The 23,650-nt window shown below is 44.4% G+C and overlaps 1 protein-coding gene across 3 annotated transcripts in view; it reads right to left on the reverse strand.

The window, feature by feature from the left end:
* The window catches only part of kif21a (kinesin family member 21A), a 40,765-nt gene that overhangs the window by 14,006 nt on the left and 3,109 nt on the right, over window positions 1-23,650 (reverse strand). For all 3 annotated transcript variants that reach the window (XM_028430171.1, XM_028430172.1, XM_028430173.1), the window contains 20 exons: window positions 10,642-10,864; window positions 7,600-7,782; window positions 6,989-7,129; window positions 6,784-6,915; window positions 6,526-6,696; window positions 6,101-6,216; window positions 5,782-5,977; window positions 5,517-5,706; window positions 5,367-5,433; window positions 5,065-5,268; window positions 3,028-3,115; window positions 2,827-2,941; window positions 2,287-2,475; window positions 1,748-1,947; window positions 1,131-1,238; window positions 981-1,049; window positions 751-890; window positions 530-674; window positions 247-441; window positions 65-166 (listed from right to left, as the gene is read on the reverse strand). In XM_028430171.1, coding sequence (XP_028285972.1) covers window positions 65-166; window positions 247-441; window positions 530-674; window positions 751-890; window positions 981-1,049; window positions 1,131-1,238; window positions 1,748-1,947; window positions 2,287-2,475; window positions 2,827-2,941; window positions 3,028-3,115; window positions 5,065-5,268; window positions 5,367-5,433; window positions 5,517-5,706; window positions 5,782-5,977; window positions 6,101-6,216; window positions 6,526-6,696; window positions 6,784-6,915; window positions 6,989-7,129; window positions 7,600-7,782; window positions 10,642-10,864 — 2,974 coding nt within the window. The remainder of the gene's footprint in view (window positions 1-64; window positions 167-246; window positions 442-529; window positions 675-750; window positions 891-980; window positions 1,050-1,130; window positions 1,239-1,747; window positions 1,948-2,286; window positions 2,476-2,826; window positions 2,942-3,027; window positions 3,116-5,064; window positions 5,269-5,366; window positions 5,434-5,516; window positions 5,707-5,781; window positions 5,978-6,100; window positions 6,217-6,525; window positions 6,697-6,783; window positions 6,916-6,988; window positions 7,130-7,599; window positions 7,783-10,641; window positions 10,865-23,650) is intronic.

Raw genomic sequence — 23,650 nt, forward strand, 5'->3', positions numbered from 1 at the left:
CCAAGATGGAGACAGCCAGAGCCTCCCACACTGCGTTTCTACAGGAAACCTCTGCATCTAGTACCTTATTAATGGCCATGGACATGAAGTGATCGAGCAGGAAGCGAGACTCTGCCAGAGTACAGGAGCCAATCACAGCAGAGACGTCCACTGTGTCACCTTCATCCTGGAAATAATGAATCATTTTTTAATATGCGTAAAATCTACATCTACACTATATCTTTTGTATCGCTGTGACTTCCACACCTTGGTCTCTTCCATCTGCATGATGTTGGCCTGACAGTCTGAGATACTGTCATTAATGTAGTCGATGTTGGCGGTCAGGGCATCCACTTCCTCGTTGATTGGAAGCACCGCCTTCTCTGCCTCTGGCCCCTCTCTGAGCAGCCGGTCTCTCTTCCTGATTACCTTCTCCTTACGCTTGGTCAGCTCCTCTCGTTGCTATGGCGATAGACAGTGTTTGTGGATTGTGGAAAACAGGAAGTGTATAATTCAAACGAACTTCCTAACATGTATCTTTGGACGTTACCTTGAGGAGGCGGTTCATGTCAGCCTCCATGTTGGAGATGGTCATCCTTTCCATGATGACGTCAGAGATCCGACGCTCCAGGGTCTGCCATTTGTTGCGAGCGATCCTGGTGGAGTAAATGCCGGTGGTACGCCTGTAAGACAACCTGCAAAGCACACCATCCGACATAAGTGAGGTGACTCAATCAATCCATCAGTCTGAACAAGGGTCACATGACTTACCGCGTGCCGTTTGGAGCCATGTTGCTGGAGGAGTACATGCGGCCAGAGGGGGGTCGGTGAGGGGAGTCCTGGATTGGTTCTGGAACTTTCCTGATCACCTTCCCGGAGGTGGGCCTGACCTGCCTCCTCAGAGCCGTCACCTGACACACAGAACCCAAACAAGCATGTACATCTGCATCCACAAACTGCTGCTTACAGTATGTTCTCTCCCATATGTGCTCTCCGCTCACCTCCTCAGTCTTTCTCCTCAGAATAAGCTCCTGCTGCCTTTTCTGAGCCTCCAGTAGCTTGAGCTGATGCTGCGAAAGAAACACAATTTCACTCAATTTAGTGTAAAAAAAACCACACACAAAAAAAAATGCAGGAAATCTGCCGGTCACCTCTTGCTTTCGCTGATCTTTCTTCAGGGAAGCAATTTCTCGGTTTCTGCGTGACTCATTCATCCTGTTCTTCTCCTGCTGCTCCTTCATCTGCTTCATCAGACGGACCTGGACCGATCAGATAACACAACACCTGATGTCATTTACAAGAGTAAAACTCAGTATTATCTTAAGAAAGATGGAATATATGTGGTCTACTTTGTGGGCGCTGTGCTGGTTCTTGTCCCTGGGGAGTAAGATTTTATCCCTACAGCCATCAGATCTTATAAAACTGACGTTAAGTTTCAATGATGAATGGATAGACAGACTTTTTACATTGGTTTTAAAATCTCTATGAAGCAGAATTTTTGCTTGTTTCTGCACAAAAAAAGAGAAAATGCTTGGATTAGCTACAAAAGGAAAAAACATGCTGAACTTTCATCATGTCACTGTTGGTTGAAAGTGAGTCAGTCTTGGCTTCCTAGCAGCGCTGTTTTTTTTTTTTACAGAATATTTAGTGTACACCGTTTATTTTCTTTTAAATTGGCATGTGGAATAAGTGCTAGTAATGAAATACCAGAAGAACAAAGCCATGTGGTTGATTTTTTCGGGGTTCTGAGGGTTGAAATCGAGCCTACCTTTGTCTTCTTCATTTCTGCCACATCCATCTGAAGCTTCTTCAGCTGTTTCTCGTACTGTGATTGGTTCTTCAGCAGCCGGGCATGCTCCTTCTGAGCTGACTGTAGCTTCTGGAGCTCCTTGTTCATGACGCTCAGCTTTTTCTCATACTCAGTCTTGATTTTGCGAGCCTTGTCCTCGGTGCCACTTTCCAGTGAGTCTGATCCGACACAAAACCATGAAACAGTCAGACTTTATTGAAAATGTTTCCACATGTAGCACCTGTCACCGCACTGCTAACATTAAGGATTTTCTGTAATGTGTTTTTAACATCCGAGTCTGAGACTTTGATCCATTAGTGCTGATTAATGTACGTATAACTGACTGAAAGATCAATAAAGAAGGAAGCCTGAGATCAAACATGCTGAAATAAACTGGTCAGAGCAGAGGCAGGATGAAGGACACGTGCCTGTCTGCTGGATGTTTTTAATCCAAGCTGTCAGAGCATGTGTAAATAAATGATGTACAGTGAATCAGTACTCCACACCCCCCGCCTTACTCATGTTTTGAAGGACCCGGTCCCTCTCCAGCTGGGTGTCTCTGATTTTGCACTGCAGCATCATCAGCTTCTGCTCGTACTGCTGTTTGAGCGTGTGCAGACGCCGCTGGCTGTTCTCCAGCTCGTCAATAAGCTTCTGCTTGATGGCGATCTCGCAGGTGATGTTGGCCAGATCTGCCTGGAAGTTCTCTGTCAGACACACAACACACACACGGTCAGACCGAGGATCCACTTCCACAGTGATCTTACAGACACATCGAACAGTTGTTTCTTTAATTTTTGTCTTGTTAAGAAGAGTTTTGTGGATCTAAATTGCTCTAAAGGTAATTTCCAACAACATCTAGCCATCTTATCCTCATGTGGGTGTGTGGTGCAGAAAGGAACTAAAAAGATGTCTTTAGCTGTTAAAAATACATCCATGGCACTGACTGACTGACTGTGTCTGCTGCAGGGTGATTTATCAACAGCTAAACAGCTCCACCTTGTGGGAAATCGGCTGCAGAACACCAGTGTGTACTCAGAATCATCTTTGCTTGATACCTTTTTCATCCGACTCGGAGTCAGACTCCTCAGAGCTCTCCTCCACATCCATCTCTTCCTCCTCCTCTTCCTCCTCCTCCTCTCCTTCCTCATGCTCGCTGCACTCCTGGACTTCCTGCAGCAAAACATTTACACAGTTTAAACTGTGAAGACACCACAAGTTTCACCTGTGTGATGCCTTAGAGGAAGCGTGCATCGTACCATCTCTGCGTCCTCGTGGACCCTATCGCTCATTTCCTTCTCGGTGCCCTTTTCTTGATCATTGTCGGGGATTTCTTCCTTGTTGGCACTGAAAGATTGGGAGAAGATGATAAGTCAAAGCTGCCATCACTGCGCTGTGCAACAGACTGAAGGTACATCTTCACTGTTGGTGCTGTAACTCTCATTCAAACAAGAACTAACATCTGTCGTTAATAAAGACTTGGTGTCATTTTGTTAAATAGCCAGAGGAGAAAGTAAATCTATGCACCAACATCAGGGGGATTACACCGTCTTTTTGACAAATAAGCTTTTAAACACTTGGAAAGCTTCTTTAGAAGCATTAACAAACAAACATGCAGTGAGCCTTAGGCAACTTCTTAAACTGGCTTCAGTTCCATGAGCTTGTTTGTGCAAAAGACGGTGTGTGTTCTAACAATGGAGGGCAGCATCTCACCAGAGTCTGAACAGAACTGGCAGGAGTAAAGAGGCATGAAGGGGCAATGCAGCAAAGTAAATAAACTTAATCTGTGAAGCAGATCTGTTGGATAAAGGTTTTATCCAATCACAGAAGGGTTAGCAATGTTTAGGTGGCGTGTCGCACAGCACTGTCTGACCGAAAAGAAAATGAAAGATTAACAAGGGAATAAGAGGCGTATTCATCCTCCAGGGTGTTACGAGCCGTGACCCATTAACAAGTAGTTATCAGTCCAGGTTGTCAGTCAAACGATGGAGCAGAAAGCAGAGGGGTGCAGCCTGAAGGAAAAAAAAATGGGTGAGGTCGAAGGGAAGGGGTGAGGGCTTTCATAGTTTTACTCCAGGTAGGGAAACACCTGCCCAAAAAAATAAACAAACAGCTGAATAAAGAGGAAGCGAAGGATGGCGAGGGATGGCGACAGGAGGGTGGAAGCTGTGACAAACCTGGCATCCTCAACCTCTTCCACCACCTCCTCCCTTTCTTCCATCTCTCTCTCTTCCAACAGCTGCTGGAGTCTTCAGGGAGGGGTGAAAGACGAGAGAAGGAAGCAAGAGATGAACGAAGGAAGGAAGGAAGGAAGAATGGAGGGGAGAATGGTCAGAGGAAGCTCTACACTGGAAACCACCATTAATCTTCCCAAAGTGACCCACGGCACGAAAACGGCAAGACCATTTTTGTATATTTTATTCAACATTTTACTTTTTTTGAATTGATTAATATCCATCCATCTTCAACCGTTTATTTGCGGACAGGTTGCGGGGCAGCAGTCTAAGCAGAGACGCCCAGACTTCCCTCTAACCGGACATTTCTTCTAGCATTCCATGGGAATCTCGAGAGACAGCCGAGAGACATCTCTCTCCACTGTGTCCTGGTTCTCCCCCCAGGTCTCCTCCCAGTGGGACATGCCCAGAACACCTCCCCAGGGAGGTCTGAAACAGATGCCCGAGCCACCTCAGCTGGCTCCTCTGCAGCAGTTGATTAATTGAGGTGATTATATATGCCACTTTATTTTCAATGTATTTTTTCAATTAGTTTAATATCCTATCTTTGACTACATGTTCTGTTTAATGCTTGTGTTATTGCTGCAGTCGGGGAGGGCTGTAGTTTCATACATGTGACTAATGAAGATCTTTGACACTTGAATTTCACACTGCTGGCATGCAGAAAACATGTTTATCTAGGTCTAAGTGACAGTCCATGTGTACGATTGGCTGCAGTCTGTTGAGTAGTAAATGTGACGTGTGTCAGTACGTACAGAGGAAACACTGATAGTCCTCTTGTTGACCCCTGAAGCCTTTTTATGTCTTTGCTGCATCCCAATCAGCCAATTTGTTCTTTATTTGTTCAATTCTCCAAAAACAGGTGAGAAGAAATAATAAAATCAATACTTTTTATGACATATTTCGACATGTATCTCTGTTTTTACGGTTACCTCCTTCAGGCTGAGGAACTATTACTACCTGCGTCCAATCCGAACCTCATGACTGAATCTGACCCTGACCGTGGTTTAAAATGAACACATTTGGATGCTGTGGTAACGACAGAGGGTCCAGTCTTGTTACCTTTTCTTCTTCTTCTTCTCTTTTTTCTTCAGTTTCTCCAGGTCTTTCTTGGCGAGTTCAATGATGTCAGCAGTCTCCTTCTCGGGCGCCATCATCGTAGAGGAGAAGGAACCGGGCCCTCCGTAGAACGACTGCCGGTTGGAGGCACGAGACAGGTTCTTCCTCAGGTTCTCATTCACTGCTTCACTCTCCAGGAGTTTGGCCCTAAGGACGACATGAAGAGGGGGACAGAGACCAGTCTGGGTTTCTGGTTCAAATGCAAAATGTATCTTCATCATGATGTCATAGACAGACATATTTACCGTAGGTCTTCGATCTCTTTGATGTAACTCTGAATCATGTTTCCAATTTCCTCTGTGCCTCCTTCACCTGGAAGACAGAAGACTGATTACACATGAAGATGACGGAGAAACAAAGTTCTGGTCATGTGACTTCATCACACGAGCCCCTACCTGCCCTGGCGAGGGCCTGGTTCGCCTGGTCGCTGAGCAGCTGGGTGAGCCGAGCCCGCTGAGCGTCGATGGTCTCCTGCATGGCCTTCACTCTCACCCTCAGGTTGCTGTTCTCCGTGTGCAGCATGGAGTTCTCGTGGAACATGTCGCTGAAGCTTTCCACTCCGTCCTCACCGACCATGCGCTTACCCTGCAGGTGGACAGGCTGTTGTTGCCATCTGCTTAAAAACTTTATCTGACAAAAACTTCCTCTCCCCCTCCTCACCGTCCTGTACTCCATGAGCTCCATCTGCAGTCGAGCAATCTCCGTCCTCAGAGCACTGATCTGCTGGCTGGCCTTGTCCTGGTTCACCGTCACCTTGTTCTTGATGTTTCGGGCTCGATTGGCGTACTTTAAAGTGTTCAGTGTTTCCATGAAGTCACGATCAGACGGACTGATGCAAGCAATCATCACGGTTTGGCTGAGACAGGATGAAACAGGAAACACTTATAAACTCTGCAGATCTAATCATGCATTTAAAGTCCATATTTCCAGTGGAAATGTTGTAAAGACAGGAAGCAGGTGACACATGCTGCCAACCAACCTGTTTCCTCCTAACGAGTCCTGCAGAAGTCGGGTGAGTTTGGAGTCTCTGTAAGGCACGTGTGAGGACCGCTTACTCCGGTCGCCTAAAGCACTGATTACATTCCCCAGAGCGAGCTGAGAGTTAGACACAGAGAGCAAGAGAAAGAGCAAAAATGTGCATTTAAGATGACATTTTCTTTTTACATCTTGGAGGCAAACGTTGGAATGTTTGGCTGTGAAACAGAACACTGCAGAGGAAGCTTCATTAATCATTATTGTAATTACTACAAGCACTGAACAGTGTGAATGAACATTAAAGCTTGTGCTTGAACTTCTGCCACTAGATGGCAGTCTATCCACAGAACATCAAATCTCTTGCTTTAAAAAGAAAAGAGAGGAGGAAGAGGAGGAAGAGGAGGAGGAGGAGGAGGAGCGGGAGCTCACCAGCCCACAGTTGATAGAGATGCCCTCTTTGGCTCGATCGCCTGTTGCTCCGGTTCTCTTCAGTCTCTCAGAACCAGCCAGGTCCACAAAGTGAAACTTGGCTGTCAGCGTCTCATACTCGTCCACCTCAGAGTTTCCGTTGGACACTCTGTTATCAGTCTCATTTTCTTGCTGGGTGACAAGAACACATTCAAAGTTTGTTGTTGACACAGAGATTTACAGCAAAGATTGATTTTTTGTGTGTAGTGTTGTACTTACATTGTCAGAGGCACAAACACGGACTTGGCACACGTGGATGGTGAAGATGGCGTGGGATCGAGAGCTCTGGACGTTCATCTGAGTGCTGGCTGTGGTGCGAGACAGAGCCCCCAGCTTCAGGCACTGCATCATCTGTTGGACAAAGAGCGTTTAAATATATGTTTACATTAACTGTATTATACACAAATGTGGTCCCTCTGTTTACCTCGGGCTCGGAGGACACGCTCCGTGTGGTCACTCCCACTGTGTAGATCCCTCCGGTGGCGTCCTCGTGGATCTTAATGTGAGATTTCTGCTTCATGTCTCGTGTGGAGTCAAACAGGTCCAAAACTTCTTCGTTATAAAGCTGCAGGAAGGCAAACAAAACAACAAGCATCTCTAAGCAGATCATCATGGACTGAATTCCAGGTCTAGGACTTCTAGGATGTCCTCATGTAGAGACACACAGCAGAACCAGAGGAGGACAACACGTCTATCATCAGGAGGTTCAGCACCGTCACAGTCTGATGGACCTGCACAACTGTCAGCTCACATCAGCCCTGTTAACTCTTCCTGTCCAGACTGAGACACCACTGTCCTCCCCCCTAACACCTCCTAATCCCCCAGTGACAGCTGCTGCAGTTCAATTGTCAGTGTGGATATTTTCAAGTGATGGAGCGCTGGCTGGTGTCAGAGCTTGTTAAACAGCCCGTGTCAACAATATGAGCCTGACCCATGACATCTCTGTAAAGCCTGAACTAACAGTGCAGAGGGAAACCTTCAGTTTGCAGTTACAATAAGCAGAAAGCAGAGCGGCAGTGGCGCAGCGGCGTGTACCTCAAGGAACTGTGCGTTGATCTTGAACTCGGGCACCGGGCGTCCCTGCTCCTGGGCGGTCTGCCGACGCTCCTCGATCCCTTTGAAAAGATGGTGGACGGCTCGCGGGATGATGCCCAGCTCGTCATCGACAATGTTGACATCGAAGCCTGTACCCATGGTATACGTCTTCCCTGAGCCCGTCTGGATGAGGAGAAATATAGCTGATTACTAATTTTTAATGCAGTATATGTATAATAAAGTATTTTATCAAAACATTTTTCAACTTACATGTGGACACTTGATAAAATGTGTTATATACTGATTTTATTTTATTTCAATGTTTAAAAATTAAAGAAATTCAAATTTCTACTATTATTATTATTGATTAATTAATATGTTGCACTGCACAAAAGACGGGATGCCTCCTGGACGCCCCCCTGGGGAGGTGTTCCGGGCATGTCCCACTGGGAGGAGGCCCCGGGGAAGACCCAGGGCGCGGTGGAGAGACTATGTCTCTCGGCTGGCCTGGGAACGCCTCGGGATTCCCCCAGAGGAGCTGGAGGAAGTGTCTGGTGTCCCTGCTTAGACTGCTGCCTCCGCGACCCGGCCCCAAAAAAGCGGTTGAAGATGGATGGATGGATGGATGCACAAAAGACATGTTTGAGGTCTCTTTATCTCTAACCTTGTTTACGTGCATGTTTTTACTGAACTACGTATCTAAAGGTGCAGCTGAACCCTGGACTTGGCCTCTACAAGCTTAGAAGAAGAAGTTATTTCCTCATAATGTATGTTATGTACAGACTTCCTGGTGGCACAGAGGTGTGCACTACAAGAACTATTGAGTGCAAACAGCTTATTTTTAGCCGAGCTTTAAGTGCATTCACTTAAAGCTCGGCTAAAAAAATAAGCTGTTTGCACTCAACAGTGCCACCAGGAAGTCTGTACATAACATACATTATTAAGAAATAACTTCTTCTCCACACACATGAGTCTTTGTTCATTTCCTTGTTTTCGTGTTTAAATCACAAGGCAGGTCTGCTCTTATAATCCTTAGGTTCTTATTACGGGGCCTTGAGAAACGGCTGTTTCCACTATACACATGCTGATTAGTGAATACTTATTATTAGTGCAGCCGTACCTTTAAGAACACTTTAGGGACTTAGTGGTGATGTTAATGGTATTACTGGCAGTGAGCCCACTATTGCAAAACACTCAAAAAACAACAAATAACACAATACATAAAGGGAGCTGAATAGCAGCACAGTCTAAAAAAATCCTTTTACTTCCATCACACACCTGAAGATATTTTAATAATCTGCATTAATTGATAATAAAAAGAACAACAATGCAGCTCTTTCCTCCAATTAGTCTTTTTTTTTCCTCCCACCTCCTCATCACCAGCTCCACCAAATGGAAATAACATGCAAGTTTGAGCCCCTCACCGCCTCCCCTACTTGCTCAGGTTGCCGTGGCGACAGAGCTCCCACTGTACGGCACTTGCACAGGATTCAACAGAGAAGTGAAGCTCGTACACAATTTTTTTCTTTTTTTTTTTTATAAAGACAGTTATACATCTTTAATGTGTGTCCATATGAACAGCGTATCTCCCTGGTAACTGGTGCCTCTGTCTGTCACTGCTGGCCTACTTCTGAAAAAGCACAGCGGCACAGAGAGCAGCTGGAAGCTGGCCTGTTTGCTTCTGTGGCTTTTACAGCGACTAATCTAGATTTAGACCGACCCACTCGGCTGCATCACAAGAACTCCACCGGACTGGATTGCAGATATAAACAGACTGTAATGATGCAGAGAGCGGAGAGTAAATCCGTCTCATCTAAACGCCCTGGTTTGGATTTTTTTAAGGCTTTTTTAAAAAATAAAGGACAGCAGCCTCATTTCATTACAATGAAAGCACCGACAACACACCACACGTTCTCAGCACTCAGCAATCAACTGAACAAACTGAGCAAACTGCTTATTCTTGGAGATTTTTTTTTTTAATTTAGACCTGTTTTTACAGTTTATAGCTCTTATTTTTGGAAAATTAAAAAAAAAAGTTTTACACCTTTAAAACCTGATGGTAGGTTTTGGAATTTAGAGGGTAAAATATCAATTTGACTAAATTATAAATAGTGCTTTAAATATTAATGCTTAGCTCATTTTTTAAAACTTTGTTTTGTTTGCTGATCTGGTCATGTTTAAATGCACACTGATACTTTTATTCAACTTTTTTCAGCCTGAATTTGGAGCATCTGATACCATTTGATTAAAAAAAAGGAGAAGGAAACAGCTGATGATCCATCTTCATTCAGACGTGGTGGACACAGTTTAATGATATGGACATGCATGTCTGCCAATGGAACAGTCGGTGCTGTTGATTGATGAGGTGACTGCTGATAGAAGCAGGAGGATGCCTTCTGGAGTACATAGATCTATATACTCAGATGCTTAGATTCAGACAAATGCTGCAAACCCCGATGGAACTGATGGAGATGTCGAAACAGAGTGACAGCCAAAGGCAAAGAATTACAAGATTCTTCACTGGACAGTCAGTTGATCTGAGCCCAACAGAGCTGCTGTTCACTGACTGAAGACTGATGACACAAAGACACATATGGGCAGCTGCTGAAGGCAGTGAAGGCCTGCAAAGCATCTACAAGGGAGGAAACTCGGCATTTGGACATTTGTCCATGGGTTTCAGACTCTACTCCTTATTAATTCTTTATATTTATCAATATCCTGTGTGGTTAATGTCACACTGATGTCAATCAAAGCAGAAAGTCTTCAGATATTTATGGTAAACACCTTCTTTATCCATCTCAGAGAGTAGGAGCTAAATAAGCATGTTTTTCTAAATGTCACCATTTCATTTCAAACACAAGGTCGCAGTGAGCCACATTCCACAACAGTTTTCACCCTTGGTCCCGTTTCACAGACACTTTCCCCCTTTTTTTTCCCCCCCTCTCAAGCACTCCCATCCACAGAGGCTACTTCCCCACAACCAGCGAGCTATAAAGCACCGTCAGCAGCACTGCAGCTGTGACACCGAGGACAAAGACTCGCCTGTCCGTATGCAAATACTGTGGCGTTGTAGCCCTCGAAGCAGCCCTCGATCAGCTTCTCTATGCAGGTGGAGTAGACGGCATCCTGCTGGGAGTCCATGTCGAACATATAGTCGTAGGTGAAGGCTTTGTCTTTCCCCAGCATCACCTGAGGCTCCCCGGGCATCACGTACGTACAGATGTGACATCCCTCTATCTTCTCCCTGGCAAGCTGAGGACGAATCCTGCACAAGACACAGACGCAACAATGATACTTTGCTGACGTATAAATAAAATAAACGATTAATATAAAACAACAACATATTCATGTCCTTTAGAGATGACCATAACATTCAGATGCAGCCTTATTTTATCTGCTGAGGAAACCCAGTGTGGCCACAGATTTATTGTACAGTCGTGACGGCTGAATAAAACTTTTAAATGGACCGCAGCCATCAAGGTTGCTAAGTGACAGGAGCAGTGTGTGGCGACAGCTAATGACGCAAACAGGGACATGCTTGACCTTCGCAGCCTGTGAAGACCATGCCACCGGTTTACAAAGTTTCCATGACGAAGGCCTCTAAATTAGGACCAAGCTAAAACCAGAAATCTTGCTTTTTTTCTAAGTTTCAATTCTTTCTAATCATACTTTGAGGTGCTCAAAATGCTCCATCCAATATTTTTAGGTCAGTCTACAATCATCATGTCATCCTGAAGCTCAGAAAACTCATGTATTCATCATCTGCTGCAGATGTGCTATTCCTACTGTGACTTTGTACTATAAAACCTGCCAGCTGGGTTAATATGTTCGGCTTTACTGTGTGTGTGTGTGTGTGTGTGTGTGTGCATGGATGACAAAGCTGATTTGCTGGAGTGAATGTTGTCCAGTGAAATCTGGCAGGGATTAATCAGTTTAGTGAATGTGAGAGAGAAAGAAGAGAGACAGTGGCACTTGGGAACCACTGATGTAGCATCTGTGCTAGCTCTGCTCCTCATACGTGTTAGTTGTTGGGAGATTTCCAAACTAGCCACAAACACCAGTAACTCTGATACTATTCCTTCCTCCCTTGAGGGGCAGGCCACATGCTACACTGGCTCCCTAGACCATATAGTTACAGCGGGGACAGGTCTGTGCTGAGCTGCATAGCATGCTAACTTTAACAGACACACCTGCATCACAATAGACAGATGAGAGGTATTATGATGGCTGTCCGTCTGTTGTAACATCACATCAGGAATGAGTGAAGTGTCTCACACACAAGCCAGTAAGTCTTTCTAAAAGTGTCACTTTTAGACAGATTATAGTGTGTTTCTTTAGATAGATTCTCTTCATGGTTCCCGCTCACAGAGCATGCCTAGAAGAAAGGCACCTGCCAGCAGGCTCACCAGTCCCTCTGTCCTGCATGATAAGGACCTCATTGTGCCTCCAAGTTCAAGGGGAAAACAATACTGCCAGCGGACTACACTGCAGCTATTGTGCCCGTCTGTGCGTGACACTGGATCCCAGCGCTGACACCAACGCCACGGCCGCAGGATTACACGGCTGGACGGAGACGAGGGAGGAGAGGTAATGTCCTGGGAGAAGGTCATGACATGACCGGGAATAACGGTCACCAACTATATAATGAAAGCAGGAGAATCTCTTCAGAATAAAAGTCTCCTTGCAGAGCTTGGGTTGTATTGTTTATCCGTCACGTTGCTGTTTAAACGCACAATACAATGAAAATCAATTAACCACCGTGTCAAATTTACCCTATTTAACCAATTACATGTTTTTCAGTGTGTGTAAAGGGTGTTCTAGAAACCTAATCCCCACCAGTAACCACAGGGGGAAGGGTCTTTGTTTCAGACGATTGAACTCACTAATTGGGTGTGTAATCCTGTCTGCTTCATCACTCTCCCTTTAGTGCCTCCTCGCCCGGGAATCTGACGGCATTTCCTAAATTTACTCGCTTTCCATCGGCACATTAGTGAGGAGAAGCTTTGAAAGCACCATCAGGCTGTCGGGGGGGGGGGGGAGGATCTCATGCAAATATTAGTATTAGAGTATTAGAGAGTATTAGACAAGTTCAACTTGAATGCATAAAACAAAGAAGCAGGATTTAGAATCACAGCAGAATCTGCAGACTGAAATCAATCTGTAATCTGATCCTCACTGTATCAATAAGGGCCATAAAAACAGTTGTGTCTATTTTAGGAACTATAAGGTTTTAGAGTGTTATGGGAGGAGCAGAGGTCACAGGTCAGGTGAGGGTCAGGGTCGGGATCAAAGGGCATGCAGCAGAGACCTCTTGTCTGGCTAATGTTAGCAAGGAACTGATCCAAATTTAAAGAGAGAGGGGGGAAAAAATAACAGATTAAATGGACACGGTGAGCGCGGTTCAAGCTGACTTCCTGCTTCTCTTTCCTCGTACATTTGAAGCAGAACACAAACATACATGAAAACTAATTGAAAGAAACATTCACAGCCCGTTTCTGAGCTGCTGGTGTTGAGCTATGTACACACCAGAACACGCCCAAACCTGCTACCAAACCTCCTGATCTCCTCCGACCCACCCCCAACACTGCACCTAATAAATCATTAAGGACGCCGCATATCACCGAAAGGGAGCGATGAAGGATACAGTTACATGTGAGTGTGTGCCAGGCTGACACTGCAGTCCAGGAACTTCTTTCAGTTTTTTTTTTTTTTTTTTTTTAAATTTATTTTTTTTGTTCGGCTTTTAGCAGGAGATCTCACCTTCATTAGAGGTCAAACTAAATACAATGGATTAGATCAGCTGTAGCTGCAATATACAGTCCTGCACCTCTGCAGAAACAGGAGGCAAAGGGTAAAAATAAACTGGAGTTAGCATGTACAACATTTTCCAAGTTGACTACATGTGTAATCAGCCTTAGAAAACCTCCACCTGCTATAGATATTTGCATTTTCTCAGCCTCTACAAGCTCCTTTTTCACTCTGCACTGCATGTAGTAAACCTGCAGATCATCCATATACTTACTGAATTTCAGTCACATGACTAATAGTCACAAGTGAGTGAATCATGGCTTCTTAGTTGCATTGACAAGCACAGAATTTTTTAATTTTTTTCCCTTGAGTCATGTGAAATAGATTCTAAATATTTGATGATATACAATAATGTTCCATTCACTGATCATAATTATGAAATATCATGACACGAGGCACTGATTTTGTGCCTAATGTCATGATTTATGTTTAAGAGACCTGTCCTGCAGAGGAAGCAGAAACATTCAGAGTAGGGGTGGGCGATATGGCAAAAATTTTATATCACGATTCTTTAATGATAAAATCACGATCTCGATTTTATCACGATTTGTTTTTACATTGACACTAATTTGCATTTTTCTGTGTAAATGACGTCAGGTAGCCTGCTCTGTCACCTCTCAAAAACTATCAGTAGATTTTAAAGGCAAACAACTCTGATAACGTGCACTCAGTATTAGTTTTCAATAAGCATGAAAATTTAAATAACTTACAGAAAAAAATAAAGTTTTATTTTAAATAGGTTAAAAGAAGACTAATGTAATTCTGTAAAGTATTATTCAACAGTCATTTAAACAGACTGAAGTGTGCCTCCTAAGGTTAAACAATAAATACAGTATGAGACTTAAGTAACTCTTAAAGTTCAATGTGATTTAGAACAAATGATCAAACTTTAATGGGAATCACATCTAAGGACAAACGGAGCTGCTGCTGTCAGCTCTGTCCACCGTTTACTAGAGTCCTCATGGAGCCTCTTCATCAAATGCCTGCGTTATTGTTTTGGTGACGTCATTAGCTGCTGCCTCTGTCTGCATCTGATGTACACACGTGGCCCTCCCACTGCACACACACACACACACATACACACACACACAGGCTTAGAAGACGCGCCGCTGCTACCGGCAGAAACAGCACCGAACATAAAGGTGGAGTTCGTTTTAGGGACCAGTTCCTCCGTTCTCTTTTCGTTTTCAGCCGTAGCTTCCTTACAGGGAGGCTGTCATTGGTTGGTCGTGTTCACATTAGGCGCACTGAGAGTTGGCCGAGTGAAAAAACTCATGCTTCTGCGCGAACATAGAACTGCAATTAATAGAACGTGCTCTATGGACGATAAAACGATCTGTCCGTTCTGGTAGATCGCCGATACGTTAAAATCCTTCACGATCATTTATCGTCAAATCGCACAGCCCTAATTCAGAGCATCCTTTGTTCCTGCACACACAGCCAAAAATCAAAGCCGTGCACACAAAGCTGAAGCACCGCTCCCTGTGGCCGCTGCAAGCTGGTGAGTAAACAGGCCGCATCTTCATGTGGAGATCTGCTGAGAGCAGCTCCGCAGCTCCTAAGGATGACGTCACCGGCTACAGCGCTGTCCGCTCGACTTATAGCAGAACGTCTCACCGTCCTTCACAGCAGGGAGACAATAAACCCATGTGTGAAGGACGGGGGGGAAGGAGGACAAGAAACGATAACAAGAGTGAAGGTGTGTGTGTGACACATTTGGCTCATTGCCAGGCACTGCAGGCCGGTGGCCACATGCCTCCTCTCGGTTCTGAACACAGTGAGGCTGGTTGGTTTACCAGCAGTCAGCTTTCATCTGCTTCCTTTCTCCTCCATGAAAATCATTCTGAAGACATTTCATGCCAGGAGGGCGGGGCTGATCTGCCTTTCTGTTGACGCATCGATAAACAAGTCAGACAAGTTGTAAATTACAACACAGTCCTAATTGCTTCTGCAGCTCTTTGTTGTTATTTGTCTTAATCCTCATGTCACTCATGTTCTTAAAAAGATAAATCCCGCCATTAGAGGCCAAGCTCCATTGTACCTGAAGGACCGAACAATGCTGTGTATTCACAATAAGACGCTTCTTTCTCAGAGTTCCCAGAACCTCTGAGGGTAGCCTTCAGCTATCAGACACCTCTCCTGTGGAACCAGCTTTCAACTTGGTGGTTGAAAGTCTGGTTTGGGTAAGAGTCAACTTTAATCCGTCCTATTCAGCAAAGCCTACAGTTAGACACCTAGTTTAGCTAAAGCTAAAAATAGGCTTGACTAACCTTTAGTCATTGTCCTATCTATGCTGCTAGTCAAACGCTGCTGGGGGGACCCTTGACATAATCAAATGAGCGCGAGGTGGGACCCTTAAGAGGAGATTTTTCCAGCCACTGTTTGCCTTAACTTCTAGCTCTGAGGTCAGGCTCAATGAACCAGAAGAGTGCATGATGCATTATGGGGGACGTATATCCTCCTTTATATTAACAGGAATTATCCAGTATTAGATAATCATGTGGACAATCTGTTGTTAAAACTGTCTGCATGAAATCTGAAGTTAGTCAAGTATGTCCTTTAAAAGGTTGAATCAACCTGTGAGCTTGTTTGAAGCTCATTCATGCCTGCTCAGAGAATTAATGGGGCTGTTGACAGAATGCAACAACGGCCCTGCAGCAGTCTCTCCAGTTGTTGTTTGAGCAAAGTGTTTGCACAACCAGCCGCAGCCAGTCAATGTTTAAGCTGCTTGAAGTGCACGTTGTGATGAATGCCATACAGCCAATATAAGAATATTTATGTTGCGGAGCTCTCTGCAAAATCTGCATCTCAGAGAAAGGCTTTCATGGCTTTCACACAGGATATTTTATCATTACAGCATACATGCCATCAATTCTCCAGTCACTGAGAGGAAAAACAAAAGGTCAATATGGTGGCCAGGAATTCTTTTCCAGTCAACTACAGTAATTAAGAAATACAACGATTAAAAACGCTGCATTTTGGCAGAGGTTGCGTGTTACACTTATAATCACCTCTGCAGCACGGGGATTAGAGCGGCAGAGCTCAGATGGTTTGTGCAGAGAGGGGCGGGGGCCGAGTACAGATTCAAATAGGAAGACTTAACACTGCAGGAGCTGGAATGATATCCGAGTTTCACAAAGACTTAGAGGCTGCGTGTGTATTTTGAGGCAGGCTCCGGTGTGAGACAGCTTTTCACTGCATGTCTGCTGCTTGCATGTTAGCTCACCACTTTAAATTTAAAATGCAAAAGTAGACGAGAGAGAGAAAAATGTGTGTGTGTGTGTGTGTGTGTGTGCAGGATGAACGCACGGCACGGCAACCATCCTCTGCGGCTTCTATTTGAGGAATGCTTTTAAAGCACAACAAGAAAGAGCATTTTTAGCATCAAAAACCTCCAGAAGTGGTTTCATGCTCTGCCCCGTTCAGCACAAAGAGAGCGGAGCAGCAGCGTCTACTTTGATTCAGCAGCAAACCATAAGTCACACGTGCAGTCTGTGCCGAACACAGACCCATCACTGCTAAACGCTATGTGCTGATTCAGTGCTCCACTGCGCCATCTCTCCGTGTGTCTTTATACACACACACACAGGCCTGCACCGTGAGTGACATAAAAGATAGGGTTGCCATGGCGACCGGCAAAGAGAAGTAAAAGCATTAAAGTCATAATCCGATCCCAGCAGGATATAATGCTGATCTGTCCGACGGAAAGATGCCAAAGAGGAGGGGGAGTCAGAATGAGGCAGATGCACTCGGCTTCCTGCCACCCGTCAAAGACTTCAGGATGAGGTTAATTCCGACCCCCCGACCCCACCCAACTCTGCCTCCATCCCTGTAACTGAAGCCTCAACATAAAAAAAAAGGTTTATCACATAATTATTCATGAGTCACTGGGGTAATTTTACCTCTTTCATGTGCAAACTCTGAGCCAAGTAAATAATAAACTGTTAATTCCACAAAGAGCAGCCAGCACAGGACGAAAATGAGATATCACTTCTAGGAAATGTGATGTGTAAATTAGCAGAAAGCTGGGTTTAGAACCAGGGCTGGGCCGACCCTGGTTCAAGGGCAAAGGACGTCATCCTTCAGTGCATAAAGTGATTTATAAAATGTAGGGATACACAATAACAGTTCACATAAAGAGCCACTTTGTCCCAACCTGACCTGTCATTTTCCTAATTTAGCAGTAAATAAAGACAATGGTTGTGCCAAGACATGATGGTAAAATCCAGAGTTTTATTTTAGTGTTTTCTTACTTTATTTGACTGGTTGATTTTAAGAAACACTTTCATTTAAATACCTAAGACAATGTGAAGTATAGTGTTCTCTGTTCACCAGTAACAGGAACATTATAAGTGCCATTTATTTCATTCAACATAAACAAATCTTGTTTTGACCACAGGCTTCGAACCCTCAAATCCTGCAGCAGATAGAAGCTCATCCCTCTCATGGAGAAGTGAGGGAATCCAGACCAAGCTCCCTCACTCCTTCCAGCAAAAGGCCCCAAAGTGCAGTAAAGGACTGAAACAGGAGCATTCCAGCACTGAAATCTGATATTAGTGAGAAATTGGGGCGCACCGTGAATTCGTACCATCTGCATGAACGACATCTGACAGGCAAAAATTGTCCCGAATAGACTTGTTAGTAGGTGTGTTACAAAACAGCACAGCAACACAACACATGCTTCCACATGAGGCAAGAGCTACACACACACACACACACACAGAGGCCTGTGTCAGGACACGGACTGACTGTTTTATAATCAGCCTCATGAAGGCTGACAGCAGCCTGCTGCTGACCTGGTTCATCTTCCTCTAATAAGGTTCTGGTTATGTATCCCACTGATCCTTCCACAGTTCAGAAGAACGTGCTTTCAAAAACAAACAAAGGGGGGAGTGAATCCCTGCAGCATGCCGATAACAACTTTACTGCTTCCTGTGAGTCAGGGGTCAGGGAGCAGACCACCCCGTCATTACCAGGGGAGGGAGAGGTTAGGCAACAGAAGGATCATCTCAAGCTGTCGACATGGAGAGGAAAAACAGCATGGAGGAGACGTCCTTCACCTCATGGCTCGTGCAGTCACGCAGTACTGTGGCTGTAAATGAGCTGTTTAAGATGCATAAACCTTCCACCAGGGTTTCATAAAAGAGACTTTAAACCTCAGTGTTGGCAGCTCTGACCAGCACCATCTTGGCAGCACCTGTGTCTGTCTGACCCCCGATTAATTCAAATATAAGCAAATCAATGGAGCATAAATAGAGCTGAGTCTGCTATATGGGGAGGAAGCACACCCATCGAAGCCGTGAGACAAAAGACACGAGTCTCTGTAACTTCTACCAATCACATCAACAACAACAAAACTGCTTTAATAAATCAAAGAAAAGCTCATTGTATTGACTTTTCAGCCACATGAAAGACGGTGCAGAAATATCCTCCATCTTTTCCTGGTCCACAGTGTATTTGTGGACACACAGAGTGTGTGTGTCCTTTTCAGGAGTGAAATGCTGACCTAATGAGGGGCTTTCATTAAATCTAGATCACCTAGTGCAACAAATAAACCCCTACTCCATATACACTCATCTGGCATCACTAATATAGATCTGCAATGACATCATGTAACATAAGCGGAGCCTAAAAACAACAGCAATAACACTGGTCAGCATCTTTGTACACACAAGTACAAGTGATTCACGCGTTCTCATCAAAAGTGATGCTGAGAGTGCAGAACTGAAACTATGGGAGCAATGAATAATGAATGAAGTCAACGAAAAAAAATGCCAAAAATGAGCTACCGACGAATTTAAATGATAATAATTTAGTAACATCGTCTTGACGGTTTCTCATCTTGACATTTGCACGTCTGTAATATTCTAAATATAATTATTATTGGGTTCGACATGCCTTAAAAGCTTACGCTGCATAGCCATCAAGTAACTGTTAATGATTTCAGTACTTCACAGACTATTCGACCAGCAAAATAATCATCAGCAGCCAAAATGTGGCAAGACCTATTACCTAGATTTTTATATTGCGAAATCCTAAATCTTTCTAAAGTTGCTAGCAGGGAGAAGGATGGGCCCTGCCTGTCAGTGTGACGCACTGTGATTTATTGGAGAAAACATGCCGAGTGTGTTCATCTTAATGTGTAACACCAGATAGAAATGACACAATCATGAGAATATGTACACTGGCAAGATGAAATCGTGGATGAAACATGCAAAGGTGCGTGCGGCCAACGAAAACTGTGGCTACCCAGCTTCCCTCTCTCCTCCTGCCTGTATGCAGGTGAATCGAGTGCCCTTTTATAAGCTCTGGTTGCCCACATGACACGTCAGAACCAGACCAAATGAATCGATAAACAACTCACTACCACCACAAATTAAAAGTAGTAATATGGCTCCAACTGTTTAATTCTACTCTTTAATTTAATAACATTTTGAAAAAGGCAAAGCACAAAAAAAGTCAAATCTTTCACTTCAGCACCCACATGCCACAGACAAGCCTGGACTGTGGTGTCACTGAACCATGTGCTGTTGACACAGGAATCCCATCGCTGTGTCAACCGTGGGCCAGCGACAATAAAAGCAACATGGAGAGAGCAAAAGTGCGTGTCTGTGTGAGTATCTGCAGCTCCATCTGTAGCTTTCCAGGACAGGAGATAGTAGCCGAGGTAAACTGTGTTTACCTTTAGTTCAGCTTCACTGTTTCATTCAGATATCATTTCATTTTTCAGCGGGTATCCAATCAACACATTTAACAAAGACGCCCGCCCACGTTGAGTGTTCACACCTGCAGCAAAGGTTCACATTGCTAACATCTCATGAATATGCAGATTCAGACAGCTGCTGCATGATGCCAGCAGGTGGTGGGGCTTCATTTGCACATGGTGCCTACAGCAAGCGTTTAATCCACACAGGCATTTTAGGTGCAACACTGTCTGACACGGGGAAGCTGCTGTGTTGTTCTACAGTAGTACTGTGCTGCTTTTATTTATTTTACCTTGTGGATTTCTTCCCCTAACAACTACACCTTTATAAAAAAAATGAAACTCAACATTCACTCGATGCATCTATGTGCTTTAAAATGTGGTGCGGCACATCTTTCTTTATTTTCCCCTCCAGCTGTGGGCACAGCAGCTGCAGGCCACCGTTTTCCAGGAAAGCACATGCTTGTGAGACCCTCTAAGACATTTGACCTGGAAAACTATTTATGCATTTGTAGAGGAAGGGTCCCAGCAGGTGAGATTCATTCATCAATCTGTACTTTTCATGGGGCCACTAACACATTTGTGCCATTCAGAATCCATTTGAGCTACCATATCTTCACTTGCATGTGGTTGTTTTTACACGAAAAAAAAAATCTACCAGGTGTAAGTAAAAACATTAAATATCGGCGGTACTAACAGGCCTAAAAATACATAATCAGGTTAAAGGAGTGATGTATTTTGGATTTCAAACGGCTCTCCTAATAGTGAAATCGCATCCATGCCTATGAACTGCAGGGATACAGTAGTGGCTGACATAAATAACAAGGTGGCAACTTGCTATGCAAACAGAGCTATTTGCGACTGTCTGAGTCCTATTTGTGACGTTCTGTTGGCAGTTTGATGATGGAAGTTAAGTTACATCCACATCCTATTGGTGGCACCACTTCCACATTTAGACCAAGCCCTTAACTGGACACAGAGGTGCATCTCGACTTGAAGGAAAACTGATAATAAAAATAAAAAACACAACAGCAGCAGCACAGCACAAACAGAGGAGCCATTGGAGCAAACAACATATTTGCAAGGGTGTGGCATACATGTAAGCCACAATGTAATTACATCCAGTTTATTTTGCATGACCAGCTTGTGTCCTCAGAGCTACATAATGGAGGAGGAGGAGGAGGAGGAGGAGGAAGAGTACATGCGGGGAAATCCGTGTCAAAAAAAATGCCCACATGTGGTGCATGTGGACGAATCCACAGCTGAAGGCTGTCTGCATCGGTGCAGAGGAGTCTGGCAGAAATGTGCTGACTCCTTAGGTCACGATATAGATAACTGAGGTCTTCCAGCAGCGCCGCGGCCAGGCGGGAGTCTATATTTGGGGCATGTTGAGTTTAAGTGTAGGCTATGCTTATGTCTCGTCTTGGAATGGAGGAGGTCATTGTGGCCAAACACTGGAAACACTGCATTACAGAGCAGCCTGCCACCATGACAAGGCAGTCTTGTAATTTTGCCACCATACTTTATCACAATGGGCATCTAAAAATGGCCACAGTATAAAGTCAGGTAGCCGGAGCACATTCCTTATGCAGTCCAGAAGACCATAGAATACAAGTGATGTGAGGTCAGTTATGTTCCTCTGTGACGAGCTGGGTTTATTCAGAGCTGCCAGACTCCTCCTCCTCCTCCTGCAGGCAAAGCAGGTGTTATTCATAGCTTCTGCCTGGGTGACTTGGCTAACACTTTGACACTTTGGCTAACACTTAAAAAGACAAGTGGCATGTGTAGAAATGTAATACAGCACAATGAAAGAGTCCTACAGGGCATTTGTTTCACAGGAGCGTGAAGATGCAGAGCTGCAGGGAAAGTGCACAGATCACACAGCAGCAGACAGAAGACAATGAGCTGTGGTCTACCATCAGTGTTGGGGAGTAACGGATTACATGTATCGACGTTACAATACAAAAAAATAGGAACTGTATTCTGTTACAGTCTAAAGAGATGGTAATCAGAATACAGTTACATTGTTCAGTGGATTACACGATCGTGCTTTCACATGTTTTTTCTGGATGAAACAAGTCACGTAAAAAACCATCGTGTTCTTACAACAAAGATCCTCTGCCTTTACGGCAGATGTCTGACTCTCCTGATCGCTTGTCTCATTGTGTGGTCATATACGTGTGTATGACGGCGAATAGTCATTGGAGTGAGAGTTCTTACCGTCAATACAACATCTTTGATCAAAGCTGAAATTTTTGCTTCATGTCAGCAAACCGGCCAGAAAGCGGCATGAAGCGTGGGACAGAGAGGACAGAGCAGGCAGACTGATGGGGGTCAGAGTCTGAAGGGCTGCTTAATGCTCCTCAGTCATGATGCCGGTACACTGCGAGTCACTTGAATAAGTGAACTAGTTAGCTGTTAGCTGCTAGCTAACTCCGTCCAAAACTGAGGCTGATTAACATTTAAGTACGAACGTGTCTCTGCAGTCAGGTAGTTTTATACGTGGTAAAATGAGTCTGTTTTATGTACGTATTTTTTGTGTGTGTAGTCAGCAGGGGCTGGTTGTTGCACTCTATCACTTAAAATGCAATTCAGTAAGTAATCTAAGTATTCAGAAAATGTTTCTCAGATTGAGTAATGTAACGGAATACATTACAAATTACGTTTTAGGGCATGTAATCTGTATTCTGTAACTGCATACTTTTCAAAAGTATTCTTCCCAACACTGTCTACCATACACAGGAGTACTGTTCATCCATGTTAAATCTGAGTTGTGGACTCTGGATCAGAAGATCTGAGTCAATTATTCATTTTATAAAAAATGGAATTCGACAGGTATTTTTTGCACCATATTCACCTTATTTCTAAAAACTATGCACTTACAGAGTCCACCATCACCTCCACCATGACCTCCACCATCAGCATCTGTTTAACCTGATGTTATAGCTTACAAAGATCCTGGTGTGAAAGCACGAGCAGATCAGAGTGCTATAAATACTACACTGGACAAACATAATGGGAAGAAAGACCGACACACACTTAAACACATACACAGGCAGATTCGCAGCACCGTGGGTCAGTGCTTCACTCCTGACAGGCTGGCTTGGCTCAGTGGATGTGAACAAAGGTCTGGGGAGGCTTTAAACCCCGCCGGGCCTTTTGTGTTTGCAGGGCGCTGCCACGGGTGACAAACTCACATCTGAACGTCCTGTATCTGAGCTCTCACCGCTTCTTCTAACAAGACCCTGCTCACGTTACTGGTGCTTTCTGCCCAAATAAGTTCCACTTCATTAGAAGACTCCCTGTAAACAGATGTCTCCGCCATCTTTTTTAGCACCTCACTTATCCTCTCAGCCGTCTGCACTGTAAAACCCCCTCACAGCTATTGTCAGCTGTTGCCTCTTGTCCGTTGAGTCCAGGCCTGTTGTGGTCATGGCAGATATCGCCTCTAATCGAGCAGCTCCTTTTAACAAGATTTTTTTTCTAGCACAGTTAACCCTGTCTTTACAGCTGGCTCATGAGCTGCAACCTGGGGCTTAA

The sequence above is a fragment of the Parambassis ranga genome, chromosome 19, assembly GCF_900634625.1.
Source record: "Parambassis ranga chromosome 19, fParRan2.1, whole genome shotgun sequence".
Taxonomy (NCBI): Eukaryota; Metazoa; Chordata; class Actinopteri; family Ambassidae; genus Parambassis; species Parambassis ranga.